Genomic DNA, 15,384 nt, shown 5'->3' with positions numbered 1-15,384 from the left:
GGAGTAAAGAACACCATTGCCGACTCTCAGCAGGGAGCTGCGCTCTTGCCACGAATGGGAGCTTCGGCAGGATCAAGTGGACAACCTTTTCCTCAAATGGGGCAGTCCCTAGATCGATTTGTTTGCGACAGTCGACGAACACCAAGTGCTGGAGGTTCGTCAGCAGGTTCCCCCAGCCAGGGAGCATGGGGAGGGAACGCATTCTCATTCCATTGGGGGCCTGTTTCTGTATGTCTTCCCTCCCTTGCAGCTACGACTTCGAGTCATCAGTAAACTCAGATGGACACCGTGCATCATGATCGTCGCACCGGCGTGGCCGAGGCAGATCTGGTACCCGGACCTTCTCAACATGTCGGCGTCCCCTCCAGTCAAGCTGCCGTGGTTGCGGATCTTCTTGCCAGAAAAGGAGGTGCAATTCTATACCACGACCCAGGTTCTCTGAGCCTGAAGGCCTGGCTCCTGCAGCATTAGAGTTCGGTGGCTACGATCTTCCGACAGATTGCAGGGAGGTACTCGCCAGGGCGTCGTCTACTCTGAAATGCTACAGACAAAAATGGAAGCGTTTTGCGACTTGGTACTGGTCGCAGAAGATCAACCCTCTGAGTGGCCGGCCCCTCTACTGTCACTGGCTAAATTGGGGCTGGCGCACGCCTCCATCAAGGTACATCTGGCGGCTATCTCCCGCCACACCAGGTCTCTGGGAGGTGGTAAGGAGAATTCTCAAAAATGTGCTAATTCCCTCCACCTTAGAGACCCCCAGCAACTTTGCTGGATTTTGAGGACTTGATTTTTTTTACCTGGAGAGAGTGAGGCCCTTTTTCCCACTCTCTCATGTATTTTGAATGTGAATTTTACCTCTGTTTCTTTTGGTTATGGAGTCTAACAAACTCCATTGGCATCATTGTTTACAATTGTGTCCCAAAGCATCCTCAGTGCAGTGACACAGGGAAATCTTCCAGATTTCCCAAGGTTTAAATACCTTCTCTGGGATGAACTACTGTTTCCCAGAACAGTGAAGTGAAATTGACTTTACTTAGCAGTGTACTTGCTAGACCCAGCACAACCCATCTTAAGATAGTATTCTGGAGGGGTTACTTAATATCCCCTGTGTCTAACTGCTCATGTAACATTTTTATGTTACCCTTTCCTCACAGAATGGCTGGTGGCAGTGGTTTTGTTCAGAACTACCATAGATGGCATTTACCGTGGCTGTTCGCAGCTCCGGTACCGCTAACCGCGGGAGCCATCTTTGACAAAATGGTCCCTGGTGTTGGTTTTTCGCCATGTCTTTGTAGAAAGGTCCTTCTAGAGTTTCTCAGCGCGCCAAACCAGGTTTGGTCTCTTTGTTCATTTTGCCTTTGGTGGGCTTCAGGAGTGAAACCTGCCTCTGGCTCCAGAGTGTCTGGGTTAGGCAGGAAGTGAGAGAGGTGCCCGCAACTCCCTGTGCTTAGTATCCTAGGAGACCCAATTGCACTCTGTGGTGATTGGCTGGCTGACTGTCCGGCAAGGACAGCCACCCTGTTGGGTGAATGAAAGCTAGGCTGGAATGAATGGGCGAGAACTGAATAAAAGGCAAGTCTTTTGGCTTGGAAGGCAGAGTCGACCACTCTACAAAGGAATTAAAGAGCTTTAAGAGGACGCCTGCTGCAACTCCTGGACCATTGGTTTGTCAGTGAAGCCCTGCTGCAGTGCCAACTTGCCAAGTTCGTATTGACAGAGAAGCCCCTGCAAGGAAGACTTCTCCCTTTGAGTTGGTGGGACCAATCTACTCCAAAGTATGCCACCTGGACACCCATCTCGGAGCTGGTTGAATTTCCTCAGAGTTGCTGCAGGGAAACCGTATAACCAGGGAGCGGGACACCAGATTGTGTGTGTTACTTTTAAGCTGGCCTTAAGCTTTTGGAAGATCCTCTGGTCTCCCACGAAGCAGGACTGGCCAAGCCTGAGCCCCCTTAACAGAGTGTGGACCCAGAACAGGCCACCTTGACAGCCAGGAACCGCATTGTAGCTATTTGCAGTAGCTGAAACGTGAAACGGCCACTAAAGTGAAGTTTGCCGGATGCTGGTTTTGACAGTCCCAGTGCATTGCAGGAGTGTGATCTGCAGAGCTGCACAGGAACAGAAGTCATCAGCCGCATATTTTCTTCTTTAACAAGGTACTGGAAAACAATTCTAAGATAATTTACCTCTTACTGTAGAAGTGCTTGTAACTTCCACAAGTCTAATCAGCTTCTGCCCCTACATTTGATTCTTCTTTTCTTCAAAGATTCTTAAGAACTTGTTGAAAGACTCTTCCATTTACTTACCAGAAGTGCTTTATCCTACCCAAGACTTTTGCCCATTGACTTTGGCTTAGCCTATCGAATTGAATAACTCTTCTAGTGAACTCCAAAAGTACTTACCTGCTTAGGAATATTTGTGGTCTCTTGTGTTCTAATAACCTTTGCCTTTTACCAACTTTTTAAGAGTGTTCTGAATGCCAACAGTAAGATATTAATGTCCCCAGCACCCTTGTTACTGAAGTCACCTGTGGGTGTATGTTGTGTCTGTGGGCCATCCCAAAAGGGTCTTGTCTGATTCAGAAACTCAGTGTATAGTATTGAAGTATATTTGTGTTACTATTCCATTGCTCCCTTCTGAAGAAGGTTTTATAACTGACCAATAAATTAATAATTGTTTATGCAAGAAACCTTGAGTGTAAGAGTTTATTTGAATACCTGTAACTGTGAATCCTTGTGTAACTCCACTACAGCTCACATTTCCCCTCTTGAGAAAAGGTTGGCTGCTCAACACGCTACCAAAACTGTGTAGTACAAGCTTATACTAAAGGTTGGGTTGCCTATACCTGTAGTCATAGTTGTTTGTAGTGTTCCCAGACGGTACTGCATTAGAACTTTGCCTAACAGGCGGGTCTTTGCTGTGGTCGCACCGTCTAGTCAGAGTTCATCAAGGGACTGTTCCGTTCCTTCCCGCCGGTGAAGGCCCCGGCGTCGGAACTCAACGTGGTGCTGACTAGGCTCACGGGTCCCCATTTGAACCTATGCATTCAGCCCCGCTCAAGTTTGTCGTGGAAGACGGCTTTTCTCATGGCCATCACCTCCTCAAGACGCGAGATCCAGGCCCTGTCCTGCAAGCGGCCTTACTTGACTTTCCACGAGACGAGGGTGGTGCTGCAGACGCACCCCTCCTTCATGCCCAAGGTCCCGTCAGAGTTTCATCTCAACGAGCCCTGTTTTTTCCAACACCTTTGTCGCCGACTGAAAGGACTTGGGTGTGGCCAGAGCCCTGAAGTTTTATGTGGCACGCATAAAGAGTTTTCTGAACTTCTCTGCTTTTTGTGAAATTTGGTCCTGTGAACCATGTAAAGGCCCTCTCCAAGGCTTCCATTTCCAGGTGGCTCGCGGGCTGTATCACTTATGGTCACCAGTTGGCAAACCGACCACTGCCTGGCATTCCGAGAGCCCATTCTACCAAAGCGATCGCTGTTACAACGGTGTTCCTGTCAGGTGTGCCCCTGCTGGACATTTGCAGGGATGCTACGTAGAGGTCGATGCACACGGTCACGAAATTCTACTGCCTCGACAGGGATTCCAGGGAGGAGTCAGGAGTCGGCCAAGCAGTGCTGCACAACCTGTTTGCTTGAAGGTGAGCATGGTGAGGAGGTAAGGGATTGCTTCTGTTGAGCCTTGCCACCTCTGTGGTTGTGTAATTATGTACTGCTGTGTATTCTTTATTCATGAGCATGTGAATCCATGCCAGACCACATTCTATTTAGTGGTAACTGTTGTTCTTCAGCATGGGTCTGGCATGGATTTGCATGCAACCCCTCCCACCTGCCCTTATGCGGCTCTTCTCTTGGTCCTACTGCCACTTTACGTGCTGGCAAATCTGAAGATGACTGCCAGAGGAGGGGCTTAGGTAGAGGGCAGTCATTGGATGGAGACAGTATGACCCAGAGCTTAGTGATTGGTTTATAGGAGAATGACAGTTTAGAAACTAAACTGAAACTGTTTTTTCTTTTGCCAAGGATTCACAGGCTGGTGACGGGGAATATTCATGAGCATGTGAATCCATGCCAGACCAGGCTGGAGAACAACAGTTACTGGTATTACCTTGTTCCAGCTCTGGCAGCTCCCCTTGCCCCCACACATGTCCACAAATCCTGGAACAAAGTCAAAGTGCTCTCCGACTTAGCTGAAGCCCTTCTACTCCATCCCCTGTAACACTGTCCTGTGGTGAACCCTTAACCATAGAATCATTCCACTCCTGGCTTGAATAATCACCAATTCCGCTCACCCCACACACCCTGCAACCTTACGCAAAGGAATGTCCCCCAATGGTTCATTCCCCTCCTGAGGACACTGAAACAACAAAATAACTCTCTTGAACACACATGGTGCGCATCTAAATCCAACCCTGGCAGATCCTTGTTCGCCCTCCAGCACCGTAATTACAAATTCGAGATACGTAAGGCCAAGAAAGCCTGTTACAATAAACGAATTCTGAACTGTGGCAGCAGCAGCAGCAAAGAGCTCCACAAGATCCTCTCCGAATTTGTGAAACCTGCTTGCACCGCCACACAATCACTGGGACTCATTCTTGCTACATCTCTACAACATTGCACTTGACCGGACAGCAACCCTTCAGTCCAAATTGTCCTTACTAAAACCCTACCGTACACGGACCGCTCGTGATCCCATTGACCCGACGCCCACTCAAACAACCTTCGACTCTTTCAAACCCATCTCCAGAGACAAGTTCCTTGACCTACTAACAGCCGCAGACCCTCAGGATCACCCCTCGACTCCTGCCCCGCCTCTGTTCTGAAAGAAATATTCTCTACCTGCGCAGGAGAACATGCAATAACTTTACTTAACTCCCTCAGCTCTGGCCTCTTCCCTGAAGCCTTTAAAACAGCACACGTCAAGCCACTTCTAAAAAAGGCATCCCTTGACCTTGACCCACTTGAACACAAGAATTACAGACCGATCTCCAACACCAGATTTCTAGCAAAAAACATTGACTGGATTGCTTTGTCCCAGCTCAACCACTTTGTAGAATAGATAAACCTCTTTGACCCTGCACAATCTGGCTTCAGAACATGGAACAGAAACCACTCTAATCTTGATCTGTGATGATCTCAAGGTCACAGCAGATTCTGAGGGATACGCAGCACTGATGCTCCTCAGTCTCTCTGCAGCCTTTGACACCGTTGACCATTAAATCATCCTTGACTGCCTCCGCTCCCTAGGAATCCATGGCTCGGCACTCAAATGGATTGCCTCCGTCCTCCGCAGTAGGACACAGTCTTCCTTCCCCCTTTTGTCTCAACTGCTCGCCCCGTCAACACTGGAGTACCCCAAGGTGCATGCCTCTCTGCTCTCCTCTACAACCTCTATCTGACCACTCTACCAGGAGTCATCTGCACGCGCAACCTGTTTTGTTACAACTACGCAGACGATACCCAAATTATCCTAAGAGTCCCCAAGACTAGTGCTGCAGGCAAGATTGTGTGCAGTACCCTTTGTGAGGCTACAGCAACCTTGACCTTCTGGTATAAGTCTGTACTACACAGGTTGGTAGTGTGGCTGAGCATTCAATGTGAACAGTAGGGTTTTTACACAGAGATTCAGTGACAAGTAGTCAAACTCTTAGACTCAAGGTTTCTTGATTAAACAATTATTCATTTTTTAAGTGTCAGTTGAATAAGCCTTCAGAAGGGAGCAATATATAAGTAAAACACAAATGCACTTAAAAAATGCACACGCTTGGTTCCTCTAAATCAGCAAGTGCCCATTTGGGATGCCACACAGATGTTTCCTACACTCTGAGGTCACTTTAATAACTAGGACACTGTGGACATTAATATATTTATTACTGGTACATTTAGAGCAATACTGAGTTGGTGTCTAAGAAAAGGGTTTGGGAATAAAACGAAGGTTAAACAAATATTCTGAAGCAGGCAAGTACTTTTGAACCTCCAGTGCAAAGTAAATTATCCTTTCCCACAAAGGCAGAGGTAAGCAGTCTTTCAGGGAGCCAGGCCAGCCAAATGTTAATTGAACAAAAGTCTAGGTGAGCTGAAGCACTTCTTTCAGGTAAGTAAATGTCTTACACAATGTTTAGAAGTCTTCGTAGAAGTAAAGAATCACTGTAGGGCCACAGGCTGGGAGTCTTGTGAGGGGCAAAGCTGCAAGCAAGTCTGCAAAAAGCAAGTCTCCTTTTCACGCCCAACTTAAATTTAGATTTCTCTGCCTAGTCTTTAAATCTCTCCACGGTCTTGTCCCCCCTTATCTTGCCTCCCTCCTCTCTTTCTACACTCCTTCCCGCTCCCTTCGCTCTGCTGACCATTTCCTTCTCACTGTTCCTCCATCCCCTTGTGCCACATCCTGTTTCCGCTCCTTCCAACTCCTAGCCCCCTGCACTGGAACTCCTTACCTCTCTCACTCTACTCTATTTCTACCTTTTTCTCATTCCGCACATCACTTAAATCTCTCCTTCTCCATCCCCCACCCTGAAACCCCTTCCCCTTCTTGCCCCTCCTCCCCCCTTGCCTTATCACCTTGATCATCCCCCTGCCCTCCCCCCATTCTCACCCTTTACCCCTTCTTTTTTCCCTCCTCCTTCTCTTCCCCACCCCTCCCTCACTTCTACTGCACTACACTCCTTCCCTTCAGTCTAATTGCTCCACTTACTGTTTTGTTTGTTAATTGTTATATGTATCATGCTGTTAAAATGTGCAGCATTTTGGAGTAAAGCGCTATATAAACTAAATAAATACAAATACAAAAGCAACCAAACGGGTCTCAACTTAGAACAAGTATGGCTCCACAACAAGATGTAATCCCCTTAGTTTTACAGAACCTTTGGTTAGAAGAAATGGTTCCAGCTGGTTTCTGTTCCTCTGTAGGTCTGCAGATCCTGTTCCTGGGCCTCAGTCGTGGGGCAAGAGGGAGGAAGTCTGTGGATTCCTGCGCTACAATGGGAAGGTTGCCGACAGCAAAGGACAAACTTCAATTCAGCGGCACTTCACAGTTTCAGCTTCTTGCGTCTCGGCAAATAGCACCACCCCGGTCGCTCAGATACCACTCTGGACTTTCCTTGCATCTGGGGTCCAGAACTCTTGAGGTGGCTCAGGCTTGATCAATCCTGCTTCCTGGGAGTCTGGAGGATCTTCCTGGAGCTCGGGTCCAACTTAGACACTCGATTCTTGTGTTCCTCTCCCTGGCACTTCGATTCCTGCAGAACCAATGGAGGTACAGCCAGCTTCGAGAGGATTTCCAGATGAGCTCCTCTTGGGGTCGACAACCCAAGGGAAGAAGTTGTCCTTTGCAGGTCCTCTCTAGTCGAGGCGAATTCGGAGCTTCAGCACAGCAGCAGAGCTTCACCGGGCAAACCAACTGTCCAGGAGTTGCAGCGGGAGTCTCTTCCAAGTTCTCTTCGGATTTCTTGGTCTGTTTTATGCAGGTTTCTTCCATTAATTCCAGCTGCACTCGTGAATCCAGCCAAAGACAAAACAAAGGGACCAAACCTGGTTTGGCACGTAGAGTAGATCTCAAAAAGGACCTTTGCAACAAGAAATGTCAAAAAAACAAGACCGGGCCATTTTGACAAAATGGGCACTCGTGGGTACCTTACTACAACTGTGATTTTAGCCCGCAGTAAAAACACACAATGGTAGTAAAAAGTAAACCACTGCCACCAGCCATTAATTGTAGAAAGGGTAACCTAAAAATGCTACTTGAAAAACCAGACAAAGGGGAAACTAAGTAACCCCTCGAGCACCCTATGGTAAGACGGTGTGTGCTGGGTCTAGAAAGTTAAGAAATGTAAGTAGTCTATTTCACTTCACTGCTCTTGGAAACAGTCGTTTCACCAAGAGAAAGTATTTAAATGTTTGGGAAATCTAAGAGACTTCCCTGTGCCACTGCACCAAAGGTGCTGTGTGTCACAATGTAAAGATGATGCCTACGGTCAAACTCCAAAGTCAAAAGAAACAGTCCAAATCACAGAAAAATACATGAGAAAGTGGGGGAAAAAGGTCACGCTCTCTCCAGGTGAGAAATTAAAAGTCCTAAAGTCCAGCAAGAAGAGCTGGGGGCCTCTAAGGTAGAAGGGAATTGGCACATTTCTGCGAATTCTCCCTAACGAGCGCCAACCCACTTCCTGACCTTGAGGCGTGTCTATGTGATATTGACGCATTGATGATGTAACCACCTCCTTTTGAACCCTGATAAAACCGAAATCATGCTGTGCGGCAATACCACCCTTCTCCCACAACCGCTCCCATGCCCCCCCCTCCCTCCAATATAATCAAAAACCTAGGCTGCACTATGAACTCAGGCCTAACCCTGTCCCGTCAGATCAATAAGGTTTCAAAATGCTGTCACTATCACCTCAAACTTCTACGTGTTTTTCCTTACCTCTCCTACCCCAACAGATTTGCCGCTGTTATGTCTATTGTTTCGAGACTGGACTATGCTAACTTCCTGTACCTGGGACCACCAGCATTCCAACTCAACAAACTACAAAGAGCCCAAAACACTGCAGGCAAAATCCTCCCCACCCTGGGACACAGAGACTACATCTGCCCAGCTCTTCAAACCCTCCACTGGCTCCCAGTCGACCAAGGGCCACCTTCAAGACCATCTGCCTTGGCCACCGAGCAGTGCACAAGACCGGCCCAACATACCTACAAGAAAAGATAAACCATCACGCACCCTCAGATCAAGCACTGCCCTCTTTCTAGCGATTCCAACTTCTAATTCTGCCAGGATCGGAGGATCAGCTTTTTCAGCCTTAGCCACTACACTGGAACTTTCTCCCCGCTCATATTCGACACACCCACAGCTACATGGCCTTCCGCAAAGTTCTAAAAACCTGCCCATAATGCCGTATATTAGGATCTAACACTGCTGAAACCTTCCTACCTGATGACCAATGTTCAGAAATTCCAGAGCAATAATGCCACTGAAGGCGGCTAATAAATTCCAAATAAGCTTACTCTGAACGCGGCAATCTCAAACACGGACCTTCGTTCCAGAACAGAGTTCGCTAGATCAAATCTTCCTCACTTACCTCTCATATCGCTGCGCTCACTCTCTTCTCTACACCAACACACAATTAGAACCAGCTACACCCCTGTATCAATTTCAGCGTAGCTAACATATGAACATTATCTCATGAACATCTTAACACTCTGATGAAACGCAGCTATTCCCCTCGAATTCGGCCTAGCTGCACGCATAAGCGTCCTAAACAGGCCTATCACAGCCAGAACCCACTCATGGTGACCATCGTCCAGACTGCATACATTCTACTGATATCAAATACCACCACACCTAATGCTAGGATGCAGCCACCATCAGGCAGTCTCTTCAGCTGCACACATAATCGGTGCATCCATGCGCCCTATGCCACCTTACTCTCTCAACTGACCCGGACCACAGTTCTCGGGGGCGTTCAACCTACCGGCACTTTGAGGTCATACCAATGATGAGCGCTATATAAATTCCAGATATCATAACATAACTTCTTATGCTTGTTAATCTGTTTAGAATCACATGCTGTGCATATGGTCTGACATCCAGTGGTAACCGCAGAGTATTGCATCTTGTCTTTCAAGAATCGAAAGGGGACGTCAACATGGGCGTGTCTGTAACACTATCCTTATGTGACTTGCAGTGTACCCAAGATCCCTCGCTCGTTGAGGTCCATCAGATTGTTTTTTTCCGCTCAGCATGCTGGTCGCCTTATGCGGAGCTCGTCAGAGACAATGCCTATTGTACCCTCAACCGTTGGTTGAAAAGTTATATAAAATAATTCAGATCACCCTATCCATCCCTTATTTCGACGGCTGTTCCAGATCTGCGCCGAAGACCTTCAGAACTTTGGACGGTGATCCAGTCGGGGCTGCCGACCACGTGGCCGGGCCTTCCTCAGGAATACACAGTAGTGAGTGGGTTTGGGGTGGACATTTCTGTACAATCTGAGAATGCCTTTCCCTTTTGAGCGAGAGTGACGATCAGACCTCCAAACCGGAGATGGTTGACCTTTTGACGGAACGCTCTCATTCCGCATAGTCTGTCACCGGCCACGCCAGGCACGGCTCAGGCACTGCTATGGGGAAGTCGCACCCTGCGACAAAGACGAAAATTTACACAGCGCTAAACACACAACCCCAAGTCAATCTTCGGCCAAGTCGAAGAAGACTTCAGCCCCAACGGGTAAAACCGGTAGTTCTGGTGGCACCCCGTGACCGTCAAGATCGGTAGCCCTCCCCGCAGCCGCATATGCTCCTAGCGACTAGGCCATCAAAAACAAAGGGCGCTACCTCTAATATCCCAGGTTCCGTCGAGACCCATCACAAGAAGGCGTCCGGTGACGACAGGGCTCCGGTTCCGCTGAAGAAGACGGTCACCTAAGACAGCCCCGGCACCGCCGAAGAAGGCAGCCGCCGAAGACAAGGCCCCGGCTCTGCCGAAAAAGACTCCTTCACAATCGCAGGCTGAAGCTATGCGCCTCCTGTCTGTGGAGGACGTCGCCGACAGCAGAGCAAGGATTGTTTCCGCCGATTCTCAGAAACGGCAATCAAGGGATTCTTTGAGGCCTACAGAAAAAGGCCAAGGATCCGTCTAGATCCAAGGATAGCCTAAGGGGAGTACCGGAACACTCCCATAAGCCGGAAGAGAGGCACAGGGACGTCCCACTTCTATCGGTCCCCCAGGAGGAGTTCTCTGAGGGCAAAGAAGGGATGTCTTCGACGTTGAGACAAAAATCTTGATATTCTACGACAGAAAAGTGTTTTCAAGAACCTTTTTCACGTCTAGACCATTCTAGGTCTTCTGTTTGGACTAGAGAGAAATTTGAAAACTGCATGGAAAGGCTGGACAGGTTTGTTTCCCGTTGAGAACAACCCACACCAAGAAGACCACGGGATGAGAGCCCTTTGGACCCTGTAGCAAAATTCCCAATGCTCTTGGACCCCTCTCTGGAAGAGGATATATACAACTATGACCTAACTGAAGAAGACATTCCTGCAGACACTCAGGATGAGGATCAATTCACCAATCCTGAGGACATGCATGATCCCATAGAGGGCTGGGAGGACAACCCGGATATGGGTGACACTCAACCATGGCAGTCTCCATATCCACAAGATCCTGATGCCCCATCTTTGGATTCCCCCCAGACGACCCCCACTGGACAACCATCGCCAGTGGATGATCAATTGACGTTTAACGTCATGTTGCACAAAGCAGCTGAACACTTCACGATTGCCACAGATGAAGCTGTCCCTGAAGCTGACTTCGTGGAGGACAATCCTCAGAGAAGCTGCCAGCAGCCAGGCTATTCCTCTCCTCAATTTAATTAAAACACATTTGGCCCTCTCCTTATCAACACCCGCTCTCACGAGGTGTTAACCTAAGAATAGAAAACTTTTTCGTCCTTCTCCCTCGGACCCCCTTTATATCAGAGGTGACTCCATCCCAGACTCTCTGGCGGTGACTACTAAAAGAAAGAGGGCAGTGGTCCCTCGGTCAACCAGCGAGGCACCCCCTGATAAGGAAGGTAAAAGACTTTACACCCTTGGGAAGAGGGTCACGGCCGCTGCAGCGTTTTCAACACATATTGCCAGCAACACAACCTTATTGGCCAGCTTCCCAGATGCTCAATGGGCCTTACTACAAGAAGGCCTACAGGAGGTTCCCGAACCACTACAAACTTGTCTCCTGACCACAGTCACTGAGGGCAGACAAGTGAACCAAAGAATACTTAAGAACACTTTGGATTCTGCCGAGACAGCTGGTCGATCCCTGGCTCAGGGCACACTCCTGAAGAGACATGCGTGGCTACGGAACTCTGGATTCAAGCCAGAGACGCAAACGTCACTAACAAATAAACCCGTGGAAGAATGCAACCTCTTTGGGAAAGCGGTCAACAAGGCCCTCAAGACTGCAAAAAGGAGCAGGAAAACCCTAAAAACACTAGACCAAATTACACAAAGACCCTCTACAAGACAAGGATCTGGGTCCAGATGGCTTTTTCGTGGCCAACGCTTCCCTCAACAACAGTACTCCTCGGGAAACAATTGGAACTCTCCACAGGGAACCAGCAGATACACCACCCTGTACCCCCAAAGGGGTCAGCGTCGTGGGAAAGGAAGGGGACAGACCTCTACCCCTAGAGGCTCCCCGGCCTCAAGTTCAAAATTACCTGAAGATTTGGGGATCACTACAGACCAGTGGGTGCTAAGACTGTGGCCCACGGGTACTGTAGAGTTCAACCGGTCCCTAACATTCAGACCTTCACGGGCAAGACGGACACCAGACCATCTTCGCATACTTCTTCAGGAAGTCGAGACACTACAAGAGAAAGGAGCCATAGAAATCGTACCTCTGTCACAGGTAAAAGAAGGTATTTATTCAGTGTACTTCCTTCTACCCAAAAAGGATCTAACCATCCGCCCTGTTTTTAGATCTGCGCCCATCGAACAAATTTGTAAAGCCACAAACGATCTGCATGGTCACTCTGCAGGAAGTAATTCCCCTGCTATCATTGGGGATTACATGGCAACACTGGACATGAAAGATGCATACTTTCATGTTTCAATGTTGCCAGCGCTCAGAAAATACCTCAGATTTATGAATCAAGATAAGCATCATCAGTTCAACGTACTACCCTTCGGCATAGCATCTGCACCAAGGGTATTTACAAAGGTAGTAGCGGTGGCAGCAGCACATCTGCGCAGGCAATCCATTCCGGTCTATCCTTACCTGACGATAGATCTTTTATTCAGTCTGGGATTCTCTATCAACGAGAAAAAATCCAGCCTAGACCCCAGTCAGGTCAAGCAGTTCCTAGGGGCTCTAATTCGAACAAAGTACGGCCTTGTCTTCCTCTCCAACAAGAGTCCAAAACATGTTGTTTCGAATCCCTCAGTATGTAGCCAGTCGAGAGGTGATGGCCTTGTGTATCTACTTGGTTCCTCACGAGTGCTTGCGCGTGCTCCCAATGCAGGAGTGGCTCAACTGCCAGTGGTGTCAGGCCAGCGGACAGTGGGACGATCTAGTGGTTCTCTTGCTGCAATGGTGGTTGAGGTACAGCCTCTTGAAGGGGAAATCCTTTCCCACCCCTGCAGTGGAAGCCACTCTAACTACAGATGCGTCTCTCACAGGGTGGGGAGCTCACCTGTTTCAACAAACCGCGCACAGTGTTTGGTCGTCGGACATAGCATCCGACAACATAAACTTGTTGGAACTGTTGGCAGTGTCCAAAGCACTAAAAGCTTTCCAGACACAACTGCAGTGAAAGACGGTCCTGATCCTCACAGACCGCACCACGCTATGTTACATCTGAACAAACAAGGGGGCACTCATTCTCCAGGGCTGTCCAAACTGTCCCAGAACATTTGGAAGTGGGCTCTCAAACGCAACATGTTCCTGTTATCACATGTTCCAGGGGAACTCAATCTTCTAGCAGACGTACTCGGCAGAGATTTCTCGTTGCCCATGGAGTACGAATGGTGATTACATGAAGAAATCGTCTCCAACGTTTTCGCAGAATGGGGCTTCCCAGAGATCGATTTGTTTGCAACTCTGGAGAACGCTCAATGCCAAGATTACACCTCCAAGGACCCCCAGAAACGTTCCAAGGGGAACGGACTCTGGATAACCTGGTCAGGGAAATTTGTTTATGCTTTCCCCATCACCCCCCACAATTGCCCCCTAGACTCCCCTTCCCAACAAGATAGTGCACAAGATATACCAGGAACCAGTCACGATGATACTGGTGGCCCCCATGAGGGCCCGCCAACCCTGCTTCGCTCATCCGAAGGAGATGTCCCTCTCTCCTCCAGTCAAACTGCCTTGCATGTACAACATGTCGCAAGACAAAGGGGAGACGCTTCACCCATGCCCGTAGCCGTTGAACTTAGCGGCCTGGCTCCTGAGGGCATAGAATTTGGGCACCTGCAGCTCCCTCACAGATGTATGGACATTCTCAGAGAGGCAAGAAAACCAAACACTCGATATTGCTATTCCAGTGAGTGGAAGCAGTTTGTCATCTGGTGCAACTCAGAGCATTAACCCAATTAACTGCTCTCCCTCACGTATTGTTTTGTACCTAACTCCTTTACTTGACTCTGGCCTGGTCTTTAACTCTCTAAAAGTTCACTTGGCTGCGCTTTCAGCCTACACTATGTCACAACAGAAAGGGTTGTGGTGGAAGATATCAATTAAGGCTTTCATGGAAGGAGTGAAAAGAATTCACCCTCCGGTTTCTACCTAAACGTGGTGTTGACTAGACTTATGGGGCCTCCCTTCGGGCCCATGCATAGAGAGAGTCTTGAAGATGTCACCTATAAGACTACTTTTTTAATAGCTATTACCTCCATTAGGAGAGTAAGTAAACTACAAACGCTCTCAGTCCTAGATCCTTCTGTAACAGTTCACAAGGATAAGGTGGTTCTACGCACTCACCCTAGGTTTGCGCCTAAAAGAATTTCTAAGTTCCATGTGACCCAATCTGTAGAACTACCAATGTTCTTTCAAAACCCTTCAAGCATTGGAGAAAGAAGCCTGCACACAATTGATGTACGCACAGCAGTCATGTTCTACATGGAAAGCAATCGACCACTGAGGAAGACTAATCAATTTTTCATTTCAGTGGCAGCAGAAGAAAAGAAGATGCGGTCTCCAAATCCACTATCTCGAGGTGGATTGTCAAATGCATCACACTCTGCTACACTCTTGCCAAGAGAAAACTGCCCTTTAAGCCTAGAGCACATTCTACTCGAGGCACTGGTGCCTCCATATCATTCATTGCAAATGTTCCCCTTGAGTCATTTGCAAAGCGGCAACCTGGAGTTCTGTACACACCTTTACAAAACACTATTGCTTAGATACTCATTCTAGGTCTGATTCTCAGGTGGGACAAGCAGTACTAAGACCTCTTTTCTACTGTTCCTTCTCACAACTCACCTACAACTCCGGGTACTGCTTGCTATTCTATGCACAGCATATGATTCTAAGCAGATTAACAAGCATCACAAGACATGCATTACTTACCATAAAAGCATTTCTGATGATTGTATCTGCTTAGATTCACATGCATCCACCCTTCCACCCCGCTCGGATGGAAGGAACATAGAAGTCTTACTACTTTCTCTCTTTTCTGTACTCACTCACAATAAGTCATAAGGCTCCCTCACGGCAGAAAAAAATATACAATCGGAGGGATCTCAATGCGTGACGGATCTTGGGTACACTGCACGTCACGTAGGGATAGTGTTACAGGCACGCCCATGTTGACATCCCCTTTCGATTCTCGAAAGATAAGATGCAATACTCTGCGGTTACCACTGGATGTCCGACCATTTGCACA

General features: G+C 48.2%; 1 protein-coding gene across 5 annotated transcripts in view; it reads left to right on the top strand.

The window, feature by feature from the left end:
- Positions 1 to 15,384, top strand: part of DIS3L (DIS3 like exosome 3'-5' exoribonuclease) — a 1,101,103-nt gene that overhangs the window by 394,625 nt on the left and 691,094 nt on the right. Inside the window, exon 1 of one of the 5 annotated variants that reach the window (XM_069624269.1) lies at positions 3,336 to 3,645. The exons of the other annotated variants lie outside the window; for them this stretch is intronic. Within the exon in view, the coding sequence (XP_069480370.1) occupies positions 3,417 to 3,645 (229 nt within the window). The 5' untranslated portion in view covers positions 3,336 to 3,416. Of the gene's footprint in view, positions 1 to 3,335; positions 3,646 to 15,384 lie in introns of those variants that run through there. 5 annotated transcript variants of the gene reach the window in all.

This window comes from Ambystoma mexicanum, chromosome 11, assembly GCF_040938575.1.
Source record: "Ambystoma mexicanum isolate Mex_15411 chromosome 11, UKY_AmexF1_1, whole genome shotgun sequence".
Lineage (NCBI taxonomy): Eukaryota > Metazoa > Chordata > Amphibia > Caudata > Ambystomatidae > Ambystoma > Ambystoma mexicanum.
This window is presented reverse-complemented; position numbering and strand designations above follow the sequence as displayed.